We start from the raw sequence: 27,546 nt of genomic DNA, 5'->3' as shown, positions 1-27,546 counted from the left end.
ATTGCTGTAGTTTCAGATAGAGCCATTGAATGACGTTTATGAGCGATATCGCTAACGTTAACGCTGACGGCGCCGTCGACGTTGACGTTGACGTCGCTACGTTGTTGCTTTGGTGCGCAAAAAGCCCTGTTATGGCTATTAACAGCGCTGTTAACGTGGCAGCATCCACAACTGTTAGGGCGCTGCGACTGCGACTGCGACTGTGACGGCGGCGTCGGCTGCGTTTTGTCGTGGAGCCTTCTATTGTCATTTTGGCACATGTGAAAATTTACCGTTACTTCTTGGCCGGCGCTTCCATTCATTCATTCGCTGTTTACATTCCGCTTTGTGCCCGTGCACATTTTTGTGTGGGTCTAACGGTTCTTCAATGTACCGCCTGCATTTTTAATTGGAATTACTTTATAATTGGATCACATTCTGTGGGTGTTGGTGTGGTTGCTGTTGTTGATATTTTTAATGTTGTTGTTGTTGAACACGGAAAGAAAAGAATATAAAATAATAAAATAAAATTAATAATTTAACCTGTGAATAAAACTGATTAACATGTGTGTGTTTTCTTAAATAAGCTTGTTGATAAAATTAAAGTAAAAGCCAAAAAGCATGAAATAAATACAAATAAATCAAGTGAAGATCAGTATTACATAATCAAAATGTAATATAAAATTGCTATTGCTGAATAATTTGTGTAATTATTCCCAACAATCGAGAGTTAACGGAATATAAATTAACAAAATGGATTGAATTAATGTGTATTATTAAAATAATTTAATTTATTAATTCATTTTTTATTATCTATCGCTAGATAGTTAAACTTAAAAATATGTTTAGATAAACTAAACTAAATCAGTAACTTCAATTTTTAATGAATGCAAACTTATGAAAATATTCGGAAAGTGTTTTCAAAAAATCGGCCTAAAATGCATAATAATCGATATGATTTGTAAAAAGTAAATAAAATATTTGATTGGTTGCTTATCTGCTTGGGCGAAAGATTTTTGCGATCTTAAGCTTGACAATTTATTATCAGAGACCGAAAATAATATTGTTTCGATAATCAATACAATTGTGGAACTGGCTTGTAGAGTTCATATATGGATATTTTGCAAAGGTCAATGCATTCTCTTCAACCCAATTAAAACACTTTTATTTACGTTCCTTAGTGTCAATGTCAGATAAGTATTGAGGTATTGAACTGAAAACTTCGCTGATGACTAACCCCATTATAGATTACTTTCACGCTCAAGCAACTGCATTTGAAATATTTTAAGAGTTGAGCAACACATTTCTATAAATCAGCAGGCACTCAACTAACGAAAACAGTACACTAAAAAAAAACTCGATATGAATTGTAAAATTACAAATAAATCTAATATAAGAATTCTATGTAGACATATAAAATACAATGCCCGGGAAATTAGGCATATTTTCTCTACACTTTAGAAAACTGTACCCTGGATTTAAGAAAAGTAAAAATCTTATTTTTCAAAATGTACTTTCTGAATAATTAGGTGAGTTGCCATGTAGCCAAAAACTAAGGCGTTTTTCTAAAATTCAAAACGATTTCTTTTCTAAGTGTATTAGTAAAATTCCCAATGAGGTAACTTTCGTTTATGTCTATACAGAAGTGTTCACTACGAGTGCATTACCAATTTCAGGTTCTATATCTCTATCCCTCTCCTGTTCTCTCTATCTCTCTCCATCTCTCTCTCTCTCTCTGGCTGCGCACAGATAGATGTCATATGGAAGGCAGCGATAAACCTCAATGGCTGTCACAAAGCCCATTCAAAAGCCGGGTCCACTCGAACAACGGTAAATTGAATGGGGAGGCGGATGACAAACTTGAACACACGCCCGCAGCGATAAACTGCAGTTAAGTGCTTCATTAATATTGTTGAGCGCGATTTGCCAGCGATTTTTAACGCCTGCAATTAGAAACGCCAGCAAATTGAAAACTAAACAGTGACAGGAATGAATGGAGCAAGATGGGGATGGGGATGGGCATCTGTCAACGGCAAACACGAAACTCTGCTTGCGGGTGCTTCACAAATGATTTACACACGTAAATCATAAATTATGCACTTCAAGTGCTTGACAAATGCAGATGATGGCAATAACGATGACAACGATGACGATGACGATGACGATGTCGATGCTGACAACGCTGACGATGACAATGCGCCGAACCGATGACGATAATCGTTATAATAATCGTTGGTAATCCTTTTGTCTGCATTTCAACTGCTCAAACTGTGGCACTTAACTTAACGCTTATCAGTCAGCCTGCGTCACATTTGAGTATGTAGTTTTAAGTTGTCTATCAATGGGAAGGCGAAATGCAAATAATTTCCAGGTAACGCTTTCAGTTCGCGTCGGTCTTTGTCGGGCATCGCACCTGCAATTATTCAATCGGGAATTCACGTTACTAGCTGCTACTATATCTTAGCTATAAACTTATCAGACTGACGTCTTTCGGTTTTTGCCAATTAATTAAAATATTATTTTTGCGAATTGGATAAAAGACGATTAGAAACGCGTTTGATCAATTTTTATATCCATTTATAGTATTCTGTTAGCGACGGTCTTTTCATATTTGGTTGCTTATCGTTTACAATGCATTTAAGTGATTTTCATGTGCTGAAATTAATTTTTGTAGTGCTTTGTTTTGGCTCGTGGCTCTCTCAAGGTTGGTAAAAAAACAAATGATTGTACGATCGTTTAGGTTATTGACTTGAAGCCCTTCAAGCAAATGTCTTCTGCGCAATATAAACAATGGATTGATATCTGCCCATACTTATAGATAAAATTGCAAATTTTTATTAAGTGTCCACTCAAAATTCGAATCATTTCATATATTAGTTTTTTTTAAGCAAACTATAAACATGTTTTTCAAATTGATTAAAAGATTAATCAAATACAAATACAATACAGGTATTTTAATCAATATAATAATATGCGTTCCTTTCCTAGAATACAACTTAAGCTACTTGCTTAATAAAAATTACCTTAAAATAATCAGTTATTTCACAAAACAGAAAATGTTTTTTATTTTCTCGTTAGTTTAATGTATAATTTATTAATACCTTAAAACTTATCCTAATCTATTATTATTCTTAGTCTAATCTTAATCTTAAACAAGATTTTTTAACAAGTAACTCAAAAGAGAAGTCTCTTTCATAGCAAATATCGATATTTCCTTTCTCTTCCTTTATTTGAAGATGATTCTTACTTTTAAATTTTCCATTAAGTTAACGGCATGAAAGCATTTAAGTGATTCATTCCATCGACTTTCAATTTACTATCAGCACTTCATTCATAAGATGATAAGCGACCAGCTGCTTTCAGAAATAAAGTCTTATTAATTACGCGTTCTGTTACAGAAATAGAAGATTATTTTGGGAAGAGCCCAAATTGAAATTCTTTTGATTAAAATGTGTCAAATGTTTTCTTTTCTTCTTGTAATTCACCCATTTAGTTATTCCCACGCTCGCTTTTGAGGTTATCAGCAATAGCTGTGAACCAATTCTAAAGCAGCCTCACCAATATTTTTTTAATTCATCAACAAGTTTGGTGCTGAGTCGAATTCACCTCTGCCGCAAAACTCACCGCACTTAAGAGCTGTGCTGAAGAAAATGATCTGAGAAGAGCAAACGAAAGCATCGCCAAACAGACAGAAAGAGAGACAAAAGCAGAGATAGAGAGAGAGAGAGAGAGAGAGAGAGAGAGAGAGAGAGAGAGAGAGAGAGAGATAGCTATCGTGTGCTTAGAAAAAACCAAAGCACCTTTCGTTCATTTGAGGTGAGATTGCTGGCGCTGTGATAAGCCGATCTGAAGGTATCTCAAATAAATATATACATATATACAGATATATATATAAATATAAGTTCAATTTGAGCAACTTTGCGCTCACAATCAGCTAGACTGGGCGATCGCGGGGGGTGCTCGTCGCTGGTTGTCTTCAAGGCAGTTTGGATGACAATTCGCTTAAATGTGCTGGCGAATTCTCAAAACGAAATCAGTTGAAAAACGCGCATTGCACGAGGCAGCTGCGTTTTTTGTGGCCAAAACCAAAAGCTGAAAACAATCTATCGAAATAGAACAAATACATTACAAAGTGTAAATATAGCAGCAACAACAACAACAATAACAACAAATACCTCACGTGCAAATGGAAATTCTGCGACATGCGCGCTAAAATTTGTTTTTGTTTTTGTTTTCTTTTTGATAAGCCAATCGATGCGGTTCTTTTTTTTATCAATAGGTGGTCGGACAACGTGTGCCACCAAAAAATTGTACATCTTTTTTTTTAATTAATTAAAATGAGATAGCTAGTAAAATCTTCGCTTGTGGTCCGCAAAACAATTTGAATAATTTGCTACGTCAACAGATAGCATTTTGTGTTTTTGTTTTCACCTTCTCTTCTGTTGTTTCAACTTACGTTATGCCTGGGCATTTGGCAGTCTTTGCGGCGAACCGACCTGTTGTGTGTGCCTGGGTGTGTGTGTGTGTGCGTGTGTGCCGGATCATACGATTTGTTTAACCAGTTTGCGTATGATGTTTTTGTTGCATTTCAGACGATTGTCGTCGTTTTGGCTTTTCGGATCTTCTCGGCCGTTTTTAGTGACTCGCTTTTGTCTGGGTGTGCATGTGTGTGTTTTATGTGTGTGTGTGTGTATTTATTTTGGCAACAATTTTCAATGTTGCCGTTCGTTTAATTTGACAAAAAAAAAGCAGCGCAGACGCCGTCTGAGTGATTAGATAATGTCAGCAGATCCACTGCTTCCTGATAGTTTATTAAACGATTGGCTTTCTATTCACATAGAGCCCTTGAGCATGTCGAGAACCCATTGAAATTGAAAGTGCAAGCAAATAGACAAAACTGACAGCTTGGAAAAACTAAAGCACCAAGCATAATACAAAAAACAATAAAAAATACAAAATAGACAGGAAGAGAACGTGCAACCGGAATAGCAAAAAAAGTGCATAACTAGACAAAGTTCATACCATGGCCATAGAGTTACGCTCTACGAGCAGTCTAAGTGATAGCACAACAACAACAAGAACAACATTAATAAAAACAACAACAACAACAACAAGTGCAACAAAGGCAACATCAACAATAACAACAACAACTGGCCACAACAACAACAACAACAGCGACAACAACAGCTGCCAGCGACGCGCTCAACAGCTGTTCAGCTGCATTTGCGCCAATGCGAACCTTCTGCTGCTGACATTAATGCTGACACTGAGTAAATGTTGCACGGCCACGCCCACAATAGCGCTGCCCAATTTAACGCATAATCAACATCAGCTGATAGCGGCAGGTGGCGCCACATTGACCAAACATCTCGATGGCAAAGGCATCCTAAACCTGGGCTTCAAGTTCCTCAACGTATCTGGCAAGATCGGCACGCCGCTAGGCATAGGTAAGACAAACAGGCTAAAAGCAAACCCACTCGGCTTGCAACTGGGTGGGAGAGAAGGTGATTATTTGGGTGGGAGACGCGGTTCAGGGGGCAGTGCAGTGTGCTTTTAACCAGACTGTGCTAATTTTAGATCGCATTCAGTTGCAATAAGCCCAGCTGAACTAACTTACATCTAAACAAAACTAACAAAAAACAGAAAGGCTTTGCTGTCTCAGGCACAACTAAGCATATATATATACTTGCTATAGTCCAAATTAAATTTATATATATTAATTAATACTTTTAGCTAAGCTATTTATATATAAAACATATTTGATGCTGTTAAAGTTTTTTTTTTTTAAATATTCAGATAAAACCACTCGTTTGAACCGAATCTTTGCAAATATGAATATATTTTGCATATCATAATTCATTTAACATATAACATTTATATGAATATATATTATAGTCAGACATACATATTTATAAGCTATTTTTTATTGTTTAGTGACCTCCTTTTTATTTTTTATAATTTATATATATACATTTTTTATGTACTTCGATACATTTTAAATCTCGTTGAGAGTATATTCAAAAGTAATAGAAACACTTGACCGAAAAACATATCTAAAGCAAATAGCTTGAAAGTGGCTAACTACTTTCGAAACCTTTGCCGAATTAACATTTTTAATATATTATATGTATAACATTATAAATACTAAACACATGCGAAGCTTAAAACTGCCTCACAACTTCAAAATCAAGATTATTCAGTCAACAGTTGACACGTTACTCAAAATTTCATTGACAACTTTTCTTTGTACAATCTTTCGCCGAATTTGCATTTCGTTTGATTTGTCGACGGACTGCGTATTTGTCTGTGATTGATAAGATTGATTGGCGTCGCATTAAGTCGAGTCTTTACGACATTGGCGATTACCTTGGGGATATTCTGGTCGTAAATTTCTTTAAATCAAACCAACTGCCAGTAAATTTATTGAAGTCAGATTATCTTATCGAAGTCGCCAATTTTATGATTTGTTTTTATAATGTTTTTTTTTTCGCAGCGATTTGCCAATTGAATATTTCCGTTCAATCAGTTCGATTTGGTTCCGTAGAAGGTCGTCAGAATGGCCTAGTTATACTTTGATTTCGGGAAGTAGACTACCTATAACCAGATGTAGATAAAATTTTTCAAATAAAATTGTAAAAACAAGTATTTTATTTTTGAATTGTTGAGTTGACGTACTCGAAAAGAATTTATTTTCTTTACGTCAATTTCAATTTTAAACACGCAAAAAAACAACAGCATTTTATTTTTAGCTTAAAAATATAACAAAAAAAAAGGAGATTTGAATTTTGTACTTTGCTATCTGCATTTTGGACTTTGTGCTCACAAATAAGATGCTATCCAAATGGCGCATCTGAGAGATGTCTTCTTATATTGAACGTCAGCACGAATATATACCAAGTATATAAAGCGATCTCTAAATGGGTCAGCCAATGTCTTCGAACTGAATCATCGATTCTTGCAGTGTATTCTCAATCTTAAATTTAACTACAAAGACTCGCAGTATACGCATTACCTGAGTTATGATCAGACGAGCCCCTAAAATGTATTTTTATATCGCTTTGCTTTACCTTCTTTTTGTGAATTATGTTTCATACTTTGTGTTTCACTCTTTACACGCTGATTTATTGCTTATTCGTTTTGTGTAAAGCTTCTGTTAGATGGCTGTCACATAAATGAACATGTGCAAGGTCGCCATAGAATACAAATATATACATATATATATATATATATATAATCTACGTATATATATTTCTTGCTTTTTTATTTTTGCTCTTTTTGATTTACAAGTTGTGTGTGCAAGTTGATTTTTTTTATTTGTTAGCTCATTTATTTTGTTCATGCCATTTTATTTCGGTCTTAATTTATGCACAGTGCCAGAAGATTTTCTAGTATATTCAACTAGTTTTGCAGTCAACAACAACATTTATGAATAGTGGGCGTGTTCGTTGTTGCTAGTTGTTGACGACTTGTATAATTCAGGAACATGACGCTGCCGCCTTTAATTGTTTTGTTTTTGTGTGCAACAATTAGAAAAACAACAACATTTCTCAATTAATCTGCTCTGATTGCTTGGGCTCTCTGTGCATCTGATAATTTCAATCAAAGCCCACTTCATTTGACTGACATATATATTGCCAACTATTCATCCAAAAATCGCTTTAATTTAATTGACACTGAACTTGGAATGTTGCTTGCGACAGCTATAAGCAGCACATTAGCATAAATTAATTTTAATTAGCACCCGAAGCTGATTACAATCAATGTTCCCAGCACCTTACGCGCGACCTATTAATCGCACGCAGACATGCAAGTTATCGATATCACATTTTATGCTAAGCAATCGCATTGCGTTTATATATTTGCTTAACATTGGTAGCCGTATAAATTATTTATTGCTGCTTTTATCTTGAACCGTCTGGCCTGGTCGTGCGACTGCAGATAAGCACAGGCGTCTAGCTGCGCCTATGCGGCATATCAAAAAATATATATTATTAAAACAATAACTAAAGATAATTATTACACCCAGAACCCATGACGAATCTGTGAAAAGGGGTATAATGGTTTTCTGCAAAAGTATGTGACAGTCAGGCGAAGGAAGCAGCTCCTATCCCGTAATGTATATATATTCTTGATCAGGGTCAACAGCCAAGTCGTCTGTATGCGTATACAGATCTCAGAGACTATAAGAGACTTCTAATTTAATATATAAGTGTGCCTCCGATAGCAATTGAAGTGAAAGGTTGACATATTATTGATCAACTGAATTTGATCAAGTTCGGATAAGAATCATTCCAGTTATAGTCCAAAATAGATGAGTAAATAGTTGAAGTGAAATTTGCAAATTAAAAAGATAATATATTTAATAGCTGTGTTGAGGGTATATCGTAGTCGAGCTAAGTTCAATGCGCAATTGTTATTTGTTTTGTTTCGTGTGTCGTCGATTAAGTTGATCGAATCAATATTTCGACTAAGTAAATCAGATTTTTTGCGTCAATCGATTCGCCAAATAGTGTTATTAATACGAACTTCATGTTTACGTACATGCCTGATTTTATAATAATTGTGAAGTTGATCGGATCAATACTTCGATCAATCAGTCAATCAGTTGATTGCTGTAAACAAGTTTCAACAGAAAGCATGAAGTCCGCCAAATAGTTGCTTAATTAATTCGCATTCTATTTTTGCGGACATGTCTGGTTTTACAAAAAATTGTTGGACTTTCAGATTTTATTCTACTGCCCTATTCAAAATCTATGTATTTACATCGTAAATATGTAAACTCATCGTAAATTGAAAATTTAATAGGAAATGTTGAGAGCCACAGCAAAGAGACCACAAGATATATTGGCTAGCTGTGTTCGACAAAGTGAACAAAATAATTATTAATGCATCTATATAATTTTCATCTATGAAATAGTAAGATATTTTATTAACATTATCAGCTGTAATTTTCGTAATAATATTATATTAGCTCACATAATTTTCTTCACAAAAATAGTAATATTTGATTAAAATTTCAACTGCGAGTATTCATTACAAATAACTCATTTATGATAAATATCAAAAAATATTGTAAATGTATAAAAGAAATGATGATTTCTGTTTTGTTTATTTACAATCATTCATCATTGAAAACAATTCTCAGGCAGCAATTGATTTGACCTTATTGATTGATGGCACTTGCTAAAATGTTTTTGTTGTCTGCCACAACTTGAAACAATGTTGTTGTTATTGTTATTAAATAAAATTACAACAAATTGCGCTTGTTAAATATGTATGCATAAGTTTTGATTAAATCGAATAATTATTATCGGGTTGCAAACGATGGGAAACAGCTGTCAAGTACAGCGACAACGCTGACCAGAAAACCCTTATCAAAGTCAAAGAGGCACCAATGCAGAGTGTGTCTGTGTGTCTTATATGTGTGTGTGTGTATGGGTGTATGGGTGTATGTGTTTGTCCGGTTGTTTACATAGGACATTGGCAATCCATAACTTTTTTGCGCTTGTCACATTTTCTATGATGTATCAAGAGCTGTTGACAGTTTCGGGCTGTTGTTTCACTGCTATTATAATATGTATGGATGAGTGTGTGTGTCTGTGTGTGTGTGTGTGTGTGTGTGTGTGTTGGTGTATCTGTCTATATGCTACCTAGAAGAAACCACATGTTGTTGCCAAAGATGGGAAATTGTCAAGCTGCAAAAGTTTTGTGCCACTTTTTTGTTGTTGTCGTTGTTGTCGTTGGCATTTTTGTTGATTAAAAAGCCCATGACAGAGTGAGCTGCCACACACATTGTCTATGTGTCTCTCTGTGTGTGTGTGTCTGTGTGTGTGGGCTTGTGTGTGTATGCAAATGATTTGAACAAGCTCGCGTGTCTGCTCTTGATTGTTTTGAAGTTTTAAGCCCTAATCAATTTGGGCTTTTGTGCCACATCCAGAATGGCACTTTGTCTGTTTTGTTTATTTTTATTTTTATTTTTTTCTTTTTGGTTCGGTTTGTTCTCATTTTAATTTTCAATTTTTTTTTAATGAGAAAACTTTTAGCAGCTTAAGCTGAAAATTCACTAAACTGCAAAAAACATAATTAGCTTTAATCATTTGTTTACACTTTCCATTTTCCCATCTGTGTCTCATTTCAGCTCAATCCCTGTATGCCAAGTGCGATGAGAAGCAATTTCAGTGTCAGAACGGAGATTGTATTCCGATACGATTCGTTTGCGATGGCGAGGCCGATTGTAAAGATCACAGTGATGAGCAGGTCGAGGAGTGCAAATTTCGCGGTAAGTTTGACCCAAAATTGCATGTTGCATGCTTTTCGGCGCCTCGCTAAAATGACCCTTACACTGGTGTCCGTCAGAATGAGTGAAGCTCGCCGTTGGATATCAATCAAAGAGCGAAACTAGTTTGCCACATTTGGCACGTATGGCGCAAAAGGAGGGGTGGTCGCTGATGAGGGGAGTGGGAGGGGGAGGGGGAGGGAGAGAGTGTGGAGGGTTTGGTGCTGACCATATCTCTGCCAAGGCGCTCATCAAGTCGCTCAACATTGGCGCTTAGCAGTAATTGCAACGCAATTTTGCTGACTGCGGCATGCAACTTTGTTGCATCAGCTTAAAATTTATCAATGCGCAAATTCGTCGCACGAGACTCTTTTGCGTCGCCGTTCGACATAAAAGGAAACTGTGTGAGGTCGTCTGCTTTATTTTATCTCACAATATTTGTGCCAGCCACCAAAAACCCATACAACAATGTAAAGTAAAACGGGCGAGAAAACGGGAAAAAATACAAAATTACAAAAAAATAAAAAAGCGAGCAACTCTCTTCATGAAAATGCGCACAATGCAGTTGATTTTTTTTATATATATACATTATTGTTGCTGCTGCTGCTGCTGAGCATAACGTAATTTTTATGCAATCTCTGCTGAAGGGCACATTTCCAGCGGTGAAATTGATAATGAGCCCCGGGAGGTAACAAAAACCAGTAGCTCAACTTTTTCTTAAAACGGAATTGATGTAGCAATATAAAATGTGCAAAAAAAGATGCCAGCAATGGAATACGAAATTTCAGAAATAAGAATACAACATTGTATAAGGTCAAACTCTTAATGATATGAAATTAACATCCTTTATCTTCTCAGACTTGCTTACATATTTATATTTACTAAGATGCATTCAAACAATCGAATGATGCAATCAAAAATAAACAAAATTGTATTAGCAATTATCTTTTAAATAAATAAAGTAAAATTAAATTTAAAAAAAAACAATGACCGTAAAAATAATTATTAAATTATTCAAATTTAAAGTTGCAATGAAATATTAAATATATAAATACATACACACATATATATATATATATATATATGAATAATTTATTTTTAATATTCTGAAGAGATGCTTGCCATTTAAAATTTGTGAATTAAAAATGATAGATTACAAGACAGTATTTATGTGGTAGGCTGTTATCTAAATAATAATAAGTAAACCATTAAATTTGACACACATGTATTAATAATTCACAGTGAAACCATCTTCAACCATATATGCCAGCCAATAATTATTAATGTTTTGAAAGTCTGCCTGAAATGTTAATGCTTTTGTATTCGTAATGAGCATAAGTCCTTAAGCTCTTTTGGCTCAATCGTTTTCGGATCATTACCAAATTAGGCTTCAACTAAACACAAACGCTCCACAACATTATCATAGACGCTCAACAAACACAGAGCCACCAACCAGTCGCTCAACTTTGACACTCACAACAAAAGCTGAGAGGCTCATGAATGAGCCAAAGATAAAACTCAGTCGAGTTTGAGCTCATTTTGCACGCGAATCGCTCCGCCAGCTGCTGGCTATTTTGAGTGAAAGCTTCAGAGATGCTGCAGAGCAACTCTTGGCACTTGTTTTTAAGGATTGCCACTCCGCAGCTGTCCACTCAGTTGGCGGCGAACTCTTCAAGCAAACGGACGGTGCGAGCTGAAAATCCCACCCAAAATACGCGTTGAGTGTTCAAATCGAATCTTACATATAGAAAATTGAAGGCGAGCAGAACTAGAAACAAAACAGAAACAGTGCAAAAAGTAAGAGGAAGTGTAGTAAGAAAAAAGTGTGCCAAATGGAAAAGTTTTCACAGGACGAATGAAAAGTTCGCATTCATAAATTGCCCGAAATAAAAAAAAAAGAAGATATTAATATGTCCTCGAAATGCCGTAGTGGAGCACAAATGTCAGTTGAGCGTTCTGGCTGTCCTTTGAAGTTATGCAAAGTGTTTTTGACAAAATGCCAGCACAAGGACAAGGAACCCCAAAAGCTTACCCCAAAGATATGCTATAGAAATTTGTGTGTTTTGTGCGTTCTTTTCAAATTTTTCCTTTTTTATGTCCTTTTTTTTGGTTTTTATTTTTATTTTTTTGCCTGGTTTGTGGCAGGTTTTGTTGTGAAGTTGCCGTTGTCAGGAGTAATCGGCAATGTCCATCTGTGTCATTTTGTGGGCCTGGCTATTTTGGAATTCAGACTTGCCGTCTGATTTGGCCGTTTTGCACTTATCATTTATCATTTAGTTTTGCCCACATTAAATGTGTTTCCTCAATTTCCTACAGAAATTGCTAAATGTTGTCGGCGGCGTTTGCCTGCCAGTCATTTATCTAACCACTCACTCCCCTCCTCCCAACTCCTAGCCTCCTGCCTTGGTTATCCCCCATAGATATTCATTTCGTTGACTTTTGACAGTTGTTTGTTATTATGTGGTTGTTGTTGTTGTTGTTGTTGACCTTCCTATTGCTGTTGACCATAATGAACTTGAAAATTATGCCTGGCACTTTTGGCCGCAACGGAAATTATGCAATCAATTTGTGCAACTTGGCTGCTCCGCTACAATCGAGCGGACATCATGGAAATTGACTTCACACGCATTTCGAGGACATATCTAAGTGACAAGTGAAAATAACAAAAAAATCAACAAAAAAAAATCTAATAAATAATCTAAATTAATAATTCGTTTATTCAAATAAAGCACTCACAGCTTTCGGACAATTTGATTCAATATGGGGCACATTTGGTGTTTATTATTTGTGACCAGTTTGCTGCACACACAAAGCCACAGTTTGGGCGCTTTGGTTACTCAACACGGTATGCTTGAAGAATATTTCAAATACTTAACAGAAATTATTATAATCTAATACTAAGCATAGTAATTAGTCAGCTTTGAAACTGACTAAAATCAATGTCATATTATGTATAGCTAATCATTTTATATAGCCCCTTTTGACTTAAGAAATGGTGTATAAGTTCAGATGTTATTTATTTAAGTCTACAACACTTTCTTATTTAGCTTCTGTCATCAACAACTTTTTATTTTCTCCTTGGCGTTAATTTTTTGTGTAGCTCAGTTTCAACAAACTATTCAAATGCTTACGAAACAAGCACACTCACTTAAGTCATTATAGTTGTTGCTTCTCAACAAGTTGGAAACAATTTACAGCTCAACTTGTTTTTGCAACCGTAAAACCTACCAGCGACACCTTTAAACTCGAATTCAACAAGCCCAAAATTCCGATCCTGATGTACTTATGCAGCACACATAAATCACACGCCTCACACCGCTCTGTCTTCTGGTTTGACTGCGCCGCGTTGCATGCAACAGAATATTTTGTACACGTCGCCTGACATTTGCATACAAATTGCCAGGACTCTGGTACTAAAGGCCAAAGTTTTTTAATCAACTGAAAAGCCGTTTAAACATAGTTAACAAATGAAAAGCAAGAAAATAAAAAACGTGGAAAAAATGTTCAAATTATGCAGAAATTCAGTTGGCAATTTGCCTCACACTTTAATCAATTGCAACATGCGTAAATGCAATCAATGACTGCACTTAAATTTTTTTTAAATGCCTCTTTTGCCAATAACAACAAACACTTTGATTTTATTTTTAATTGCGACCCAATGTGAAATCAAATTTAATGAAAACCCCAAAAACTCCAGAGAAATGCGCAGCAATTTGTCCGCGGGGCTGAGTTAACATAGATGCTGTGTACGTAAACCAATATATACAAATAAATACATACATACAATGTATCTAACCAATATATACAAATAAATACATACATACAATGTATCTATGGCACAAAATAGCAACAACAAAATGTCAAATACGAGCTACATAAAAAGAAATCGAATCCAGCTGCGGGCATTGGCAAACGTTGTTTATACAACAAAAAAATCAAATAAATAAATGAATCAAAAACAGTAAAAAAAAATCCCTAATTTAGAATTGGATAATGTTGCAATACCCTAGCAGTAACATTAAATTAAATACTTATATTCATTTACTGAATTCGCCTCCGTATCGAATTTAATAAAATTAATTTTCTAAACACAAAATATTTGCTTGTAGCCATTCGAGTGTTATTACTTTAAGTGTAATTCTTACCAACAATAGACCCAAAGCATTACACAATAATTTTGAGAACTGAAATACCCTCAGCAATATTATGAAATGGAGCATTTGAAAGTGTTTGCTGGGTTGCACATGTGACCATTTTTTATTGTTCAACGGTCGAAAGCTCGTATTTGTATTTGTTGTTCTTTTTTATTATTGTTTTCTACAAATATTGGCGCACATTGGTTTTTTGTTCCTTTATTTGCTACAAAAAAGACTCATGTAAAACACAAGTTTTTGTGCTTTTTCATGGTACATTTCATTTGACTGCGTACTGAGCCAGGCACTGAAGCATCGGACCGGAGAGTTGTGCCGCCCATAAAAAGTTTAAAAAAGTAATCATATAAAATGTTATTGATATGGCAACTTGTGACTGCCAACCCCCTTAGAAATGTTCTATATCGCATTAAAACTGATTAAAATTAATGTGATTTATGCGTTGAGGATGTAGCGTTTATCGAATGGGCTTAGCTAAAAGTTTCAGTTTTTAGCGGAATATTTTTAAAAATGAGCCCCAAGCACTTTGGCAAAACCATAGCAAACAGGTGGTGCTCTCAGAAATAAGGATATGCTTAGGACAAACATGGAGCATGGAATAAATAAGTATTTATTACTATTTAGAAATTTTGTTGAATTCACATAAACTTGTAAGCTTATTGTTTGTTGTGCTTTAAGCCACATACAATATGTGGTTAAATCGAATATTTAATGCACATAACCAGCATAGCAAACTAAGTTGTTAAAAGCAAACATTTGTTGACCCTGCGCGGGGGCATTGAAAAGCCATTGGAAATTCAGCGCTCGCCGCGTGTGCAACGATTTATTTATGTTTATACACATTTTTGTTGTGGCACAGTATTTTCTTTGCACAGCACGTGCTCAAGTGCTTGTAGATAAACACACACACCCGCACACATATACACACACACACACACTCACACACACTTATAAATACAACTGAAAAATAACAAAAAGATCTGACTGGTTTGGTTTTTTGACACGGGTTCTGAGGCCAGGATGATGGGCGGACACATAAAAACAAAAAACATGCCAAATATGATTGTGCACAGATGAAAGAACTCTTGTTTGACTATGGATTTATGTGGTTTTTATGACTCTATAAATATCTCTCTCACTATTTTTACAGAGGCCACTTGCTCAACGGACCATTTTCGCTGCACCAACGGCAACTGCATACCGAACAAATGGCGCTGCGATCAGGAGAACGACTGCTCCGATGGCTCCGATGAGGCCAGTGCCTTGTGCAGTAAGTGGAAATCATAATCACGGCTATAGCCTATGCAAGCTAGACATATAATATATATAAAAATGCCATATTGATATATAGTGAATGCCTGTCCCAACAATGAGTTCAAGTGCAAGACCGTCGATCAGTGTATACCCCGCAATTGGCTCTGCGATGGCAGCAACGACTGTCGCGACAAGTCCGATGAGGCGCAATGCAGTAAGAATAAACGAGACAACAACAACAACAACCATAAAAAAAAACAATTACGCATATAACTCACTGCTGTCTGTCTCTCTCGCTCTCTCGCTTAACATTTTAATAAAGTGTTGCGCATAATTTCTAAAACAATTTGTGTGTGTTTGCCACCCATTTGCAGTTTAATCAAGTCGTTTGAGCATCGTTGCATTCGAGTATATTCATAAACACATGACCCTTGCACACACCCCCACACACACACACCCACACACATGCACACATTCACACACACACACACACTCACACTAACAAAGAAGGCGAGCAACACGCATACGACGCGTTGGCAACAGCGCATAAAGTGCTTAACCCATAACACGCGCATTCACACACCCACTTACACACGCCCACTTCACACACACACACACACACACACACATACATACTAACACCCATCCTTGGCCTTGGCTTTCTCTGCGGCATTATGTAATAGCTTGCTGGCCACACACAATGAAAAGCAAAAGGGGCCATCTGCTCCTTCAGCTGAAAATAAATGTATTTAATATGGCCCCAACTGGAAATTTATTAGCTGCAGTTAGGAATCCTTCACTGAAACACCAAACTCTCTCTCTCTCTCTCTCTCTCTCTCTCCTTATCTATCGTCTCGTCCTGTCTCGTCTAAATGTCCTTCAACTAAATCTTAGAGGCACGCACCTGTTCGCCGGATGAGTACAGCTGCAAGAGTGGCGAAGGCGAGTGCGTCCCTTTAGCCTGGATGTGTGATCAGAGCAAGGATTGCAGCGATGGCTCCGATGAGCACAATTGCAGTAAGCAACTCTTGAGTTGTAGTGAAAGTTCAATTTTAATTCAATTAGCCTTGCCCAAGATTATATTCTAAACAAATAGAGTTGATGAATTTACAGAATTTATTTTCTTTGTAGTTGTAACTATTTCCCCTAATTCTTTTTATTTTTCTGTGGCGATGCATATATTTATTTCTTTCACAAATATTCCTTGTTTCCTCATATATACATATACTTTTATATTTGTATCCGGAAACCAATTAAATTGTGTATATATTTTTTGTATATGTTCATGGAAAACTGGTTGCTTATTAGATTATCAAGGGATTGAGTGTCTTTCGATATTTCATCATCAATTAAAAGTTTTTCGTTAAAAATTTTGATTTTAAGCTACCAAATTACCATAGAAAGCTTTTCATCAATTTTTCAATATTTTATATGATTTTACAAAAATTGTTCATCCAAAAATGTAATTTGATTTTAGCAACAGCAACAATATTTATCCAAGAAATTTTAATTATTGAGGGCAACCACATAAAAATTAATGGCAACATTTTTAAAGGGATTCTTGCAGTATTAGTTTCAGTTTTTGTTGAACTTAGTGAAATAGCTCAAATACATATATATTTGTATACATCAACAATAGGTTTTAGAGTAGAGTTTTAAATTGTTTTAATAAGTTTCCTTTTCAGTTCCTGCCGCTTTTTACAAATTTAAATCCAGTTATTTATTAAAATCTTACTTTGATGCTTGAATCTTTAGCTCTCTTTTGTTAAGCCATCACTGCATCTGCATTTTATTGGTTTGTGCCGCAGACTCGCTATTAGTGTACCCATTATTTTCCTTTGCTAACTTACTTGCCCCATGCATTCATCAACTGACTCCGCTTTATACTTCATTTCCCATTGGTTCATATCGCTCTTTTGGAGCTGGGCCATTGCTGACAGCTTTTTTTGTATTATTATGGGCTGGCACTCGCTAATCCATTGTCCTGCACTCCGTTCCACAGACCAGACATGCCGCTCCGATGAGTTTACCTGCGGCAACGGACGCTGCATCCAGCGGCGCTGGGTCTGCGATCACGATGATGACTGTGGCGATGGCAGCGATGAGCGTGAGTGCCCCGTCCTGCCCTGCGACCCCGTCGCCGAGCACACTTGCACCAACGGAGCCTGCATCGCCAAGCGATGGGTCTGCGATGGCGATCCGGATTGTCAGGATGCATCCGACGAGCGGGTACGTAGCCAGCACGGAACGGGGCTTTTCAACCGAAAAGCTTGTCCCATAAATTAACATTTTGTATGTGTGTGGGAAAATGTTTGTAGTTACTGCTGCCAGCACACTAACTTCCTTTACCCTGCAAGCGTTTAATTTAAGAGTGGGTATAACAAATGGGTATAAAATATATATTTATTGCTGATCTAGTAGATAATAATAAACTTTAACTTTTATTTATTATTATTATTTAACTAAATAAATTTAAACTTGAAAAATATTCAATTTGCAGCCTAGATTTTTGATATAAATGCAATTTATAAGCACTGAAATTTACACAGCAATAAATATATATTTGGGCAGTTCATAGTCGCTTGCAGGGTAACTCCTAGTCGAAAATGCCCACTCACTTTGTGTGCGTGTAGGCAAAAATACGGCTGACATATAAATTACCGCCAAGTTGCACATAACTCAGCTTTGGCAGCTTTTGTTGTCAACGCGTAGTACGCATAAAATTGCATTTTGGTTGAAAGGGACTTCAGGACCCTGAGCGAGGAGTGGGTTACGGAGGCGGTGGGTGCTGGGTGCACATAATTTTGTGTGTAAGCAACTAAAAGTATGCAACGAAAACTTTCAACACAAACTTCTAACAAGCAACTTCGACAAACTTTTCATCCGACTTCTTTCCCCCTCATCAAAACCACCACTCCTGCAGTCCTGCGCAAATGCCACAAAGCTGGTGACGCCCTGCCTGGCACATGAGTATCAGTGCAAGGATCGCATTACCTGCCTGCACCACAGCTGGCTTTGCGACGGAGATCGCGACTGCCCCGACGGCGATGACGAGCATGCCTCCAGCTGCAAGAACATCACCTGCAGACCGGATCAGTTCCAATGCGGCGATCGCAGCTGCATTGCCGGACACCTCACCTGCAACGGACAGGCGGACTGTGCCGATGGCAGCGATGAGCGGGATTGTCAGTTGTCAGCCCACTCCAAGGGCTGCAATGCCACTAGCCAATTTGATTGTGGAGGCGGACAATGTATTCCCCTATCGAAAGTCTGTGACAAACGCAAGGATTGCCCCGATGGCGAGGATGAGCCGGCTGGCAAATGTGGCCAGAATGAGTGTGCTATCAAAAATGGCAACTGCATGCATCGATGTGTGGACCACCTGGTGGGTTACAGCTGCGATTGTCACCAGGGATACAAACTATCAGGTGACAATCGCACCTGTCTCGATGTCAATGAGTGCGAGCAACCAGGTGTCTGCTCCCAGATCTGTGTGAATGAAGTGGGCGGCTTCAAGTGCGAGTGTGAGGCGGGCTACATGCGAGATCCTCGGAATCACACACGCTGCAAGGCAACCGAAGGACACGCCTCGTTGCTCCTGGCACGTCGTCATGATATACGCAAGATTGCGCTGGATCACATGGAGATGACATCGATTGTGAATAACACAAAGTCAGCGACGGCGCTGGACTTTGTGTTCCGCACGGGCATGATCTTCTGGAGCGATGTGACCACGCAGAGCATCTACAAGGCGCCCATCGATGAGGGCAACGAGAAGACCGTGGTGCTGAAGCAATCCTCTGTTACGTCGGATGGCCTCGCAGTGGACTGGATCTACAACCATGTCTATTACACGGACACGCACAAGTGCACCATCGAGCTGACCAACTTCGATGGCAATATGGGCAAAGTGCTGATCGAGGATTCACTGGACATACCACGCTCCATTGCCCTGGATCCCATTGAGGGGTGGATGTACTGGTCGGACTGGGGAGCGTCCCCACGCATCGAACGCGCCGGCATGGATGGCTCCCATCGCACCACAATTATCAACTATGATGTGAAGTGGCCCAATGGCATCACTCTAGATCTGGTGAGGAAGCGCATCTACTGGGTGGATGGCAAGCTGAATGTCATCTCCTCGGCCAACTACGATGGCTCACAGCGCAGACAAATATTGTACTCCACGGAGTACTTGCGACATCCCTTCTCGATAAGCACCTTCGAGGACTACATCTACTGGACCGACTGGGACAAGCAGACAGTCTTCAAGGCCAACAAGTTCACAGGGGAGGATGTGGAGCCCATCACAGCTGTGCATATGGTGGGTAAACTTAAACATAAAGAGGATGATCCTTATATATATATGCTTATTACATTTTCTACTCGCTCACAGCTCCAACATCCCATGGTCATTCATGTGTATCATCCGTATCGCCAGCCCGATGGCATTAATCACTGCCAATCGGTTAATGGTCACTGCTCACATCTTTGCCTGCCGGCGCCGCGCATCAATGAGCGCAGTCCTCGCATCTCCTGCGCCTGTCCCACGGGCCTCAAGCTCATGGCCGATGGTCTCATGTGCGTCGAAGATCGTAAGTAGCTCCGAGTTATTTTCCTTTCTTTTGCATGCTATCCTTATTAACACTTTTATTTAACCTTTATTAACCTGGCATGTTATCGAATGCAGCCACTTTTAGAGTTGTTACCAAGCCGCCGCGTGCTCACAGATTTAAGACAAAACCGAAACCGAAACAGCGAGTTGTCACCTTTAATGATAATCTTGGCCATATACTAACCGATACTAATCAGGCAATTTCCTTACCCCTCCGATTGCCACAGACTCATGAAGATTTGGGTATACTAGTTCCTTACCCTCTTTGTGTTCATGTCCTTATTTGTATGTCCATATGTGTATGTGTTAGTTCTTAAGTAACGGGGCAGAAATTCAATTTGGCAATGCAATTGCAAAAAATGGTTTCCCTTAAAAACTCAAAGCCAACTTTATTGCGCTGAAAGTAAAATACGCTCTACGCAAATTGGTAGCTAAAAAATGAAATCTGAATATGAATATGGGTAGTTTGAATATATTACAGTTATTGCTGAGGAATGTGACTAGAGTCCCAGCGATGTTCATGCCATTTGAACACCATTAATCAGCAGTCGCGTTCAGTTCATTTTGCCTTAACTCTTATTGTTGCATTTTGAGTGAAATGTGTATGCATCTATCATTAGTTAGTATTAGGATCAAAAGCTAAAGCTCAAAGCGAATTAAATTAATCACACGAATTTTAAGCCAATGCACTGAGATGTTGCCACAGCTCGACAGCTCGACAGCTCAACAGCTCGGCTGCGTCGCAATTCCCATGGTGATGGTGTTGGTGGTTCTGTGTTGCATGTGTATTTGGTATTTGGTGTTTTCTAGCCAAGCACTTCATTTGCCATGCCGGCATAACATTTGCTTTGTCATGGCTCACATTAATCATCATCAAAAGGCAACCTCCTCAGCGCCAGCCAGGCTTGACAGTTTCATAAACGCCAGCGAGAGCCACTTGCAACACTCACAGCCCAACCGCAAGTAGGCAGCACAAGGGGTGTGTAGGTGGGGGTGTGTGCTGTTAACGTTGCAACCGATACGAGTACTACAGAAAAGACAAGACACCCTTTCAGCCACCCAACCCAACCGAAGCGAACCGAGCCGACCCACTCGCCAGACACTAAACCAAGCCAACCGCAAAGTATGAGGTTAATATGGCGCCGTGTCGACTGATTCATCTGGGGTTTGTTGCTTTGCGCTCTTTAAAGCGAAATTCGAGCTGATGTCGCATGCTGTTTTGACTTGATTTAAGATGCGCTGCAAAACTCAACTTGAATCTGAATCTGAATCTGAATCCGAATCCGTATCAGAAGCCGAATCCATTAAACGGCGCGCGTTAACGATGTCATTACGCATCCTACGCCATTTAAGTTACCCGCTGTGTCACGTCGTGCTCCGCAACCCCTCCGCCCATCCTTCCTCCCGTGATTCCATTCAGATCTCCGTTGCTCGTTCCTGTTTGGCATAAAAGTTTAGCCATCAAAGGCGCGAGCGCGTTTAAGTGTTTATTTGCGCCTAAATGCGCACTTTGAACGATTTGATTGAAAATTCTTTTGCTGCGGTGTGGGATGGAGGATTCGAGTGAAGATTTTTGGTTGGTTGTGTCCCAAGTGCACCCCATCCCGAACAGCCACCCAAAATAAAAATAAACTCCGCACATTACACACCATTTTTTTTATATATTTTCTTTTTCAGCTTTTGCATTCGTTTTCTTATTCCATTTGCGCGTTTTTTATTGTTGTGCTTTTTATGTCTGTCGCATCTGGCGCTTTTGTCCATTTGTCTGCTGTTTTCTTATGTGATTTACATGATTTCTACTTAATGCCATTCCGCTTGCACTCCTCAATCCACAGTTGCCGAACGGCGTCCCGTGAAGAACCAAACGCACATCGATCAAACCACAGCGCCCAGCCCTCAGCCGGACTCTGGCTTCATAGCGCTGGTCGTAATTGCCAGTCTCAGCGGCTTTGCGGTGCTTCTATCGGTGGTAAGTTATCAAATTCGTAGCCATTATTTCAATTTGAGTTACAAAATCCATAGTTGAACCGCAAAAATATCTAAATGGTTTGAATCAGTAAAATTCGTGGTAATTGAAATTAAAAGTAGAAAAACAATTGAAAAATAACTGATTTTTCTTAGACAAGCAAAATCTTAACAGTTAATCGAAATTTAGAGAAAACCAAAAATAGAAAATGGATAATATTCGATGAGTACAGATATTTGTAGACCAGATCGCTTTCAATTTGTAGCCTACTCCGAGAATTGCTTTTGTTTACAATAATAACAATTTTTTTTTTTAGCTGCTGCTCATTGGCTATCGCTACTGTAGCAAGCGACGCATCAATTCCATGAACTTTGAGAATCCGATTTATCGCAAGACCACAACTGAGGATCATTTTAGCCTACGCAAGAATCTACCCGCACGCATCTACGATCACACCAGCGTCATGGATGAGGAGGTAACTATCACAACTCCAAACTAAACTTATCCCAAAAACAAATACAAAAACAAAAAACCTTTTTCTTCTTATCCGTAGTACTCACCCGTCATAGGCATATCGTCGTATTAGAGCTTCTTGGGTTTCTGTATCTAATCAATGAGCTCTAGCAGAGAAAGCAAACCCGCAGCAGACACGCCTAAAGACTGAGCAACTCGTATGTGTAAATTATTTTAAAATTATTTTAACAGCGGGTCATTTTGAAAAACAGATAAATGAAGAGAAAGAGAATCCTTAAAGGATGTTGTACAAAATACGTCGCAGAGTTCTAACTTAAAACTAAATTAAAGTAAACTAAACTAACTAAATGAAACTCTAAAGATAATTTACATAGTTCCAAACTGTATATAGCTGTAAGTGTGCATTACTTAATTTTAAAAACAGCAAAGAAATTATAAATTTATCCTTAATAATTAGAGAAACAAAAAAAAAATAAATAAAATAAATAAAAACGTTGAAACTTTATTTCTGTTTAAAGTGCAGATCGTTTATGATTATCAATATTATTACATACTATTGTTAAGTGTACATATGTTTCCGAGTAAAGATGATTAAATAAATACAGATATATATATACATATGTGTGTGTGTTTTGTATTAATTGTTTAGTTACCCAAATATCATTCTGAGCATATTTCAGCATTTTCTTAAGCTAACAGGTTCTTAACCGGATGCTTCTTTGATTTTTTAAACTTTGGGATTGGACTGGAATTTGTCTAGAATTAATTATTCGGGGGTTCGTTGGGTGTTAAATCCCATTAGAATTGCCAAACATGTCAAAGATCCAACAAGTTCGATTGAAAGGCAATGCCATTCAAATTAAAATGAATTATTCAGATGCTACGTCAGTTGAAATAGATAGTTTATCACAGCTAAACATATGCGAAAACTAGAAATATCTATAAATAGATTTATGTTTGAATTTTTCTCACTATATATATTTATTTTAGTAATTATTAACACATTTTCGCAATTGTAAAAACAGAACTAGCTAAGCAAGAAATATAAAACTTTATTTTAAAAAGTTTGGCATTAGATAAATTTAATTTCCTATTATAAATGTCATGCTTAATTTAAATATATTATGTCGGCTCAGGTAGTTTCAAAACATGCATTTATTTCAGCAATTTAGCTATGATCGCCAATTCAATTAGCATATGCATGTCATGGTCTTTGACCTATGCCAAGAACAAATTTCAATTTCAGCGAACAGCTTGACAATTAAATTCATTGCTATCGGTCAGCGCCGCAGCCAAGCTACCACAGCTTGCGACCAATCCACGTTCACACCTCCAAATGTGAGTTAGTGCCATGGATGTTCGTGTATTCAACATTTAAGAGCAATATGCAAAGAGCTTAAAAATATTTACAACCACCTGCTTACACCGTGCAACTCTAAGCGACGGCTCACGCTCTTGCTCTCTCTTTATACTCTGTTCGCGAAGGTATCATTGTATAATGGTTTTGTGCAATGTCCGTTTAGATATTTGAAACTGGGAACATATATTGGTCTGTGCCCTGGTCAGACAATGAAATACTGAAATTAATAAATCGATAATTGCATATCGATAAGGCCACATATAGTCGGCATATGTCACGCCCATAGGTACCGCAACTTAAATGCAAACTTGGACGTCAAAGATCGATATTTCTTGGAAATACTCACAATGTTTTGTGGCACCTGTTATCAGATGGTATGGATACTCATGTCAAAGTATCAAAGTATTTAGGAGTCGGTTACGCTCGAGAGCAACGTTCTCTCTGGATTTATGTAGAGACGATAAAAACTTTTCGTTAAAAACGTGTACGCGTGGCGATCGGTTGGGGAATGCTTCGTATTTCTGTTGCCAGCACATTCGTCGGTTAGTCGTGAAGCGTCGTGCGTTGTGCGCAGTCGTGTTGTTTGTTACCGTCATTGATTTACATGCCGTTACGTGAATAACATACATTTTTGTAACCGAAAACGAAAGAGAGTGAAAGAGGTAGTACAACAAATGGTCACACACAGAAAAGTGTTAATTGCAAGCGTATGAAAATGTTTAGCTGAATTGTGTGAAACCCATATGCTTTGACCTATGCTATATACACATACATATACATAAATTTGTACGGCTCAATGTATGTTCAATTTATGCATACGGAACACGTGCAGTTCGAGGCCGCATACAATACGCGCTGAGTTTGCCAAAAAAAAAAATCAAAAAAAAAATTAAATTTAAAAAAAAATAAGTTGTTGCTTATTTTTTTTTTTTATTTGAAAATAAAATTAGAACTTTCGAGCATTGAGCATATGATTTTTTGACATGGTATAGATGACATATTGAGCAAGGCACATTTGGCAATAGTAAAGTTGCTTCAGCTCGTCATTTGAAGAGCTTATTGCTGAGATAACAAATAGATAATAATAATTAAGCACAAACTATTCTGATTCACTTTTTAGAGTACGAATGAATGCGACCTATTCATGTCACACTATCAGCATGACAAGCCCTAAAGTTGCGTGTTTTTTGTTTTGCTGTTTGCTTTTTAGGGTTTTCCTTGTAAGCACATTATTCACATACCATTCAAGCTGACCGCCGCCGGACGTTTGAACAAAGTCGACGCCCTTTTCTTCTTTTTAAACTCACATGAAAGTAGAGAATTTGCATTGCATAAATGCATAAGTTTTTAGCATACAATCTTCAAACGAATACTGCTCCAATTGCAAGGAAAGTTGCGTTTTCAAAATTGCACTAAAAAAATGCGATAAATTATATTATAGGGTTTGTTCGGATACATCATGCTCCGATGCAGAGTTCTTGCATGTTTTCTTTATGGCGGCTTTCTGCAACATCGTATGATATTTCTTCTTCTGCGTTTTATCTTGTTTTATTTTAATTTATTTATGTTTTCTTTCTTTTTTTTTTTGGCTGTTCCTCACGTTTCGTTTGCTCTTAAACACTCTTCGTTTTGTTTTGCGGTTTATATTCAATTCGAGCAAATGGCCAAAAATATTTCTGCCATTCTCTCTCTCTCCTCTCTCTCTTTTATCTTATAATTTTTTTGGCAACAGTTCAGATTTAGTTGGTAGAGTTGAAATATGTCTCTCGCGAAAACAGCTGACGCAGGCGTTGACATCGCTGCCCGGGACTGACATCGGACTATTATTTAATATGGGAACAGGGCAAAGAAAATTGCGTGAAAAGTGCTTTGAAGCTAAAGTGAATTTACTTTCTCTTTTACAGTGTCAATTCAAATAAATTCATAGTCCAATCATAATTCACAATAGAGTCAACACTATAAAATGGATGAGCCGCTAGCCAATGCAACAACAGTAACAACAAACTCATCATCATCCACATCAACAGCAACAACAATAGACAACAGCAGTAACAGCAGTAACAGCAGTAACAACAACAACAACAACAACTGCGCCCAGGACTCAACGCAGCCGCCCAAAGTGAGCATCTTCTTTGGCAACAGCTCAAACTATCAGAGTCGTGTGCAGCAGCTGATCAGCTTCAGTTTCACATCGTCGTTCCATCTGATCTCGATCACATACATATTGAGCATCAGTAAATTTTGCAATGCTGCTGCGATAAATGCGGCTCAGGTGACGGGCGCGGCCCCCATCGGATCGGCCCTGCTGGAGAAGATCATGAAGACGACAACGCTGGGACCGCAACTGGATAAACTGAAAAGCTTTGCACCGTCAGCAGCAGCAAATAGCATTAATCCTGCTAGTAGCAATTCCATTGGTTCTATCTTCTTCAATAAAATGAGTATGGATTTCATGTTCCTGAACGTGTCGGGCAAGGCAAATACGTCATTGGATATAAGTAAGTAAATCACACGCATTGCATAATATATATCTATATATATAAGTAAATGATATTCAATAACAATCATGTGTTTAATCCTACTAGAAAATTTAAAAAGCTATTATTTGTGTTAATTTTTGCACTTCACGTCACTTAAGCCGCCTGTGCGTAGTGCAATATTTGTGTTGAATCTGATAGAGTCTCGAATTACTGATCGATCCACCAAGCCAGCATTCTCAATTCTTAATAATTGTGTTTATCATATTTCGAGCTAATAAATTTCTCAACGACTGAGCTGAAACAACGTCATCAGTTCTGCATAGACCTCGGATAAGTCACAATTTTGTCATACTTTTCCTTTCCTAAGCCGCGCTCTCAATCGCATCTCTTTCGGTTGCTCTGCTTCTTCAGCCGGCCGGCATCTGCTGCAGAGAATGAGAGAGAGAGAGAAGAGAGAGCGTGGAAGAGACGAACGGAGAGCAACAAGTGTTTCGGTTTCTTTTATGCTTTGCCTTCTTCTTTTTTTTTGTGTGTGAAGTTGTTACGCTTTGTGTGTTCAAACTGGCATGCACAGTGGTGTGAGTGAGCGTCAAAAATGTAGAGATCCACGTGGAGCGCAATCCAAAGAAGAAACAAGAGCAATGCATGCCAACGAAATTCGAACCTGTTTCAAACTATAAATATTTATACAGCCCAACAGCTGAATAAATAGTCAAGTGAATCAGTTGTAAGCTGAGAAGTACGTCAAGTGTATATTCGCAGGAGTCTTAGATTTAATTTCAAGCCAATAGGCAGACAAACATTTTCATAGCATGCGATCAAAAACGCAACAAGTTATAAACAAAAGTTGGGGTAAAAACTAAAGTCAAATGAAAAATAAAATATATATATAAATTATAAGACCAAATTATAAATTATAAAACAAAAGTCAGCCAATCTCATCTGAATGACCCCATTGGTTTATTCTCATTGGTAAAGATCGAAAGATTTA

At 37.7% G+C, this 27,546-nt stretch overlaps 2 protein-coding genes across 16 annotated transcripts in view; both read left to right on the top strand.

The window, feature by feature from the left end:
* Positions 1-2,365: 2,365 nt before the first annotated feature.
* Positions 2,366-23,331, top strand: LOC6567642 (low-density lipoprotein receptor). Of its 12 annotated transcripts, none has more exons than XM_043214884.1 (12): positions 4,015-5,426; positions 10,118-10,258; positions 15,557-15,676; positions 15,758-15,874; positions 16,555-16,677; positions 17,663-17,889; positions 18,584-19,984; positions 20,057-20,255; positions 20,351-20,518; positions 22,111-22,244; positions 22,558-22,716; positions 22,795-23,331. In XM_043214884.1, the coding sequence occupies exons 1-12, from the start codon at positions 5,003-5,005 to the stop codon at positions 22,825-22,827; spliced, it is 3,246 nt and encodes a 1,081-aa protein (XP_043070819.1). In that variant the 5' UTR covers positions 4,015-5,002; the 3' UTR covers positions 22,828-23,331. The 12 variants fall into 12 exon arrangements, with proteins under 12 accessions (XP_043070818.1, XP_043070817.1, XP_043070819.1 ...); XM_043214876.1 differs by lacking the exon at positions 15,758-15,874 and having other exon boundaries at positions 4,065-4,113; positions 4,820-5,426; XM_043214878.1 differs by lacking the exon at positions 16,555-16,677 and having other exon boundaries at positions 4,066-4,113; positions 4,820-5,426.
* A 1,289-nt stretch (positions 23,332-24,620) lies between these two features.
* LOC6567643 (low-density lipoprotein receptor) overlaps positions 24,621-27,546 on the top strand; it is a 40,758-nt gene continuing 37,832 nt past the window's right edge. For 3 of the 4 annotated variants that reach the window (XM_032739836.2, XM_032739834.2, XM_032739837.2), the window contains exons 1-2: positions 24,621-24,737; positions 25,980-26,573. In XM_032739836.2, coding sequence (XP_032595727.1) covers positions 26,039-26,573 — 535 coding nt within the window. In that variant the 5' untranslated portion in view covers positions 24,621-24,737; positions 25,980-26,038. Of the gene's footprint in view, positions 24,738-25,979; positions 26,574-27,546 lie in introns of those variants that run through there. The other variant, XR_006246641.1, reaches the window with a different exon arrangement.

Source organism: Drosophila grimshawi, unplaced genomic scaffold, assembly GCF_018153295.1.
Source record: "Drosophila grimshawi isolate 15287-2541.00 unplaced genomic scaffold, ASM1815329v1 contig_311, whole genome shotgun sequence".
Classification (NCBI taxonomy): Eukaryota; Metazoa; Arthropoda; class Insecta; order Diptera; family Drosophilidae; genus Drosophila; species Drosophila grimshawi.
The sequence above is the reverse complement of the archived record's forward strand: the minus strand, read 5'-3'. Positions and strand labels throughout refer to the sequence as shown.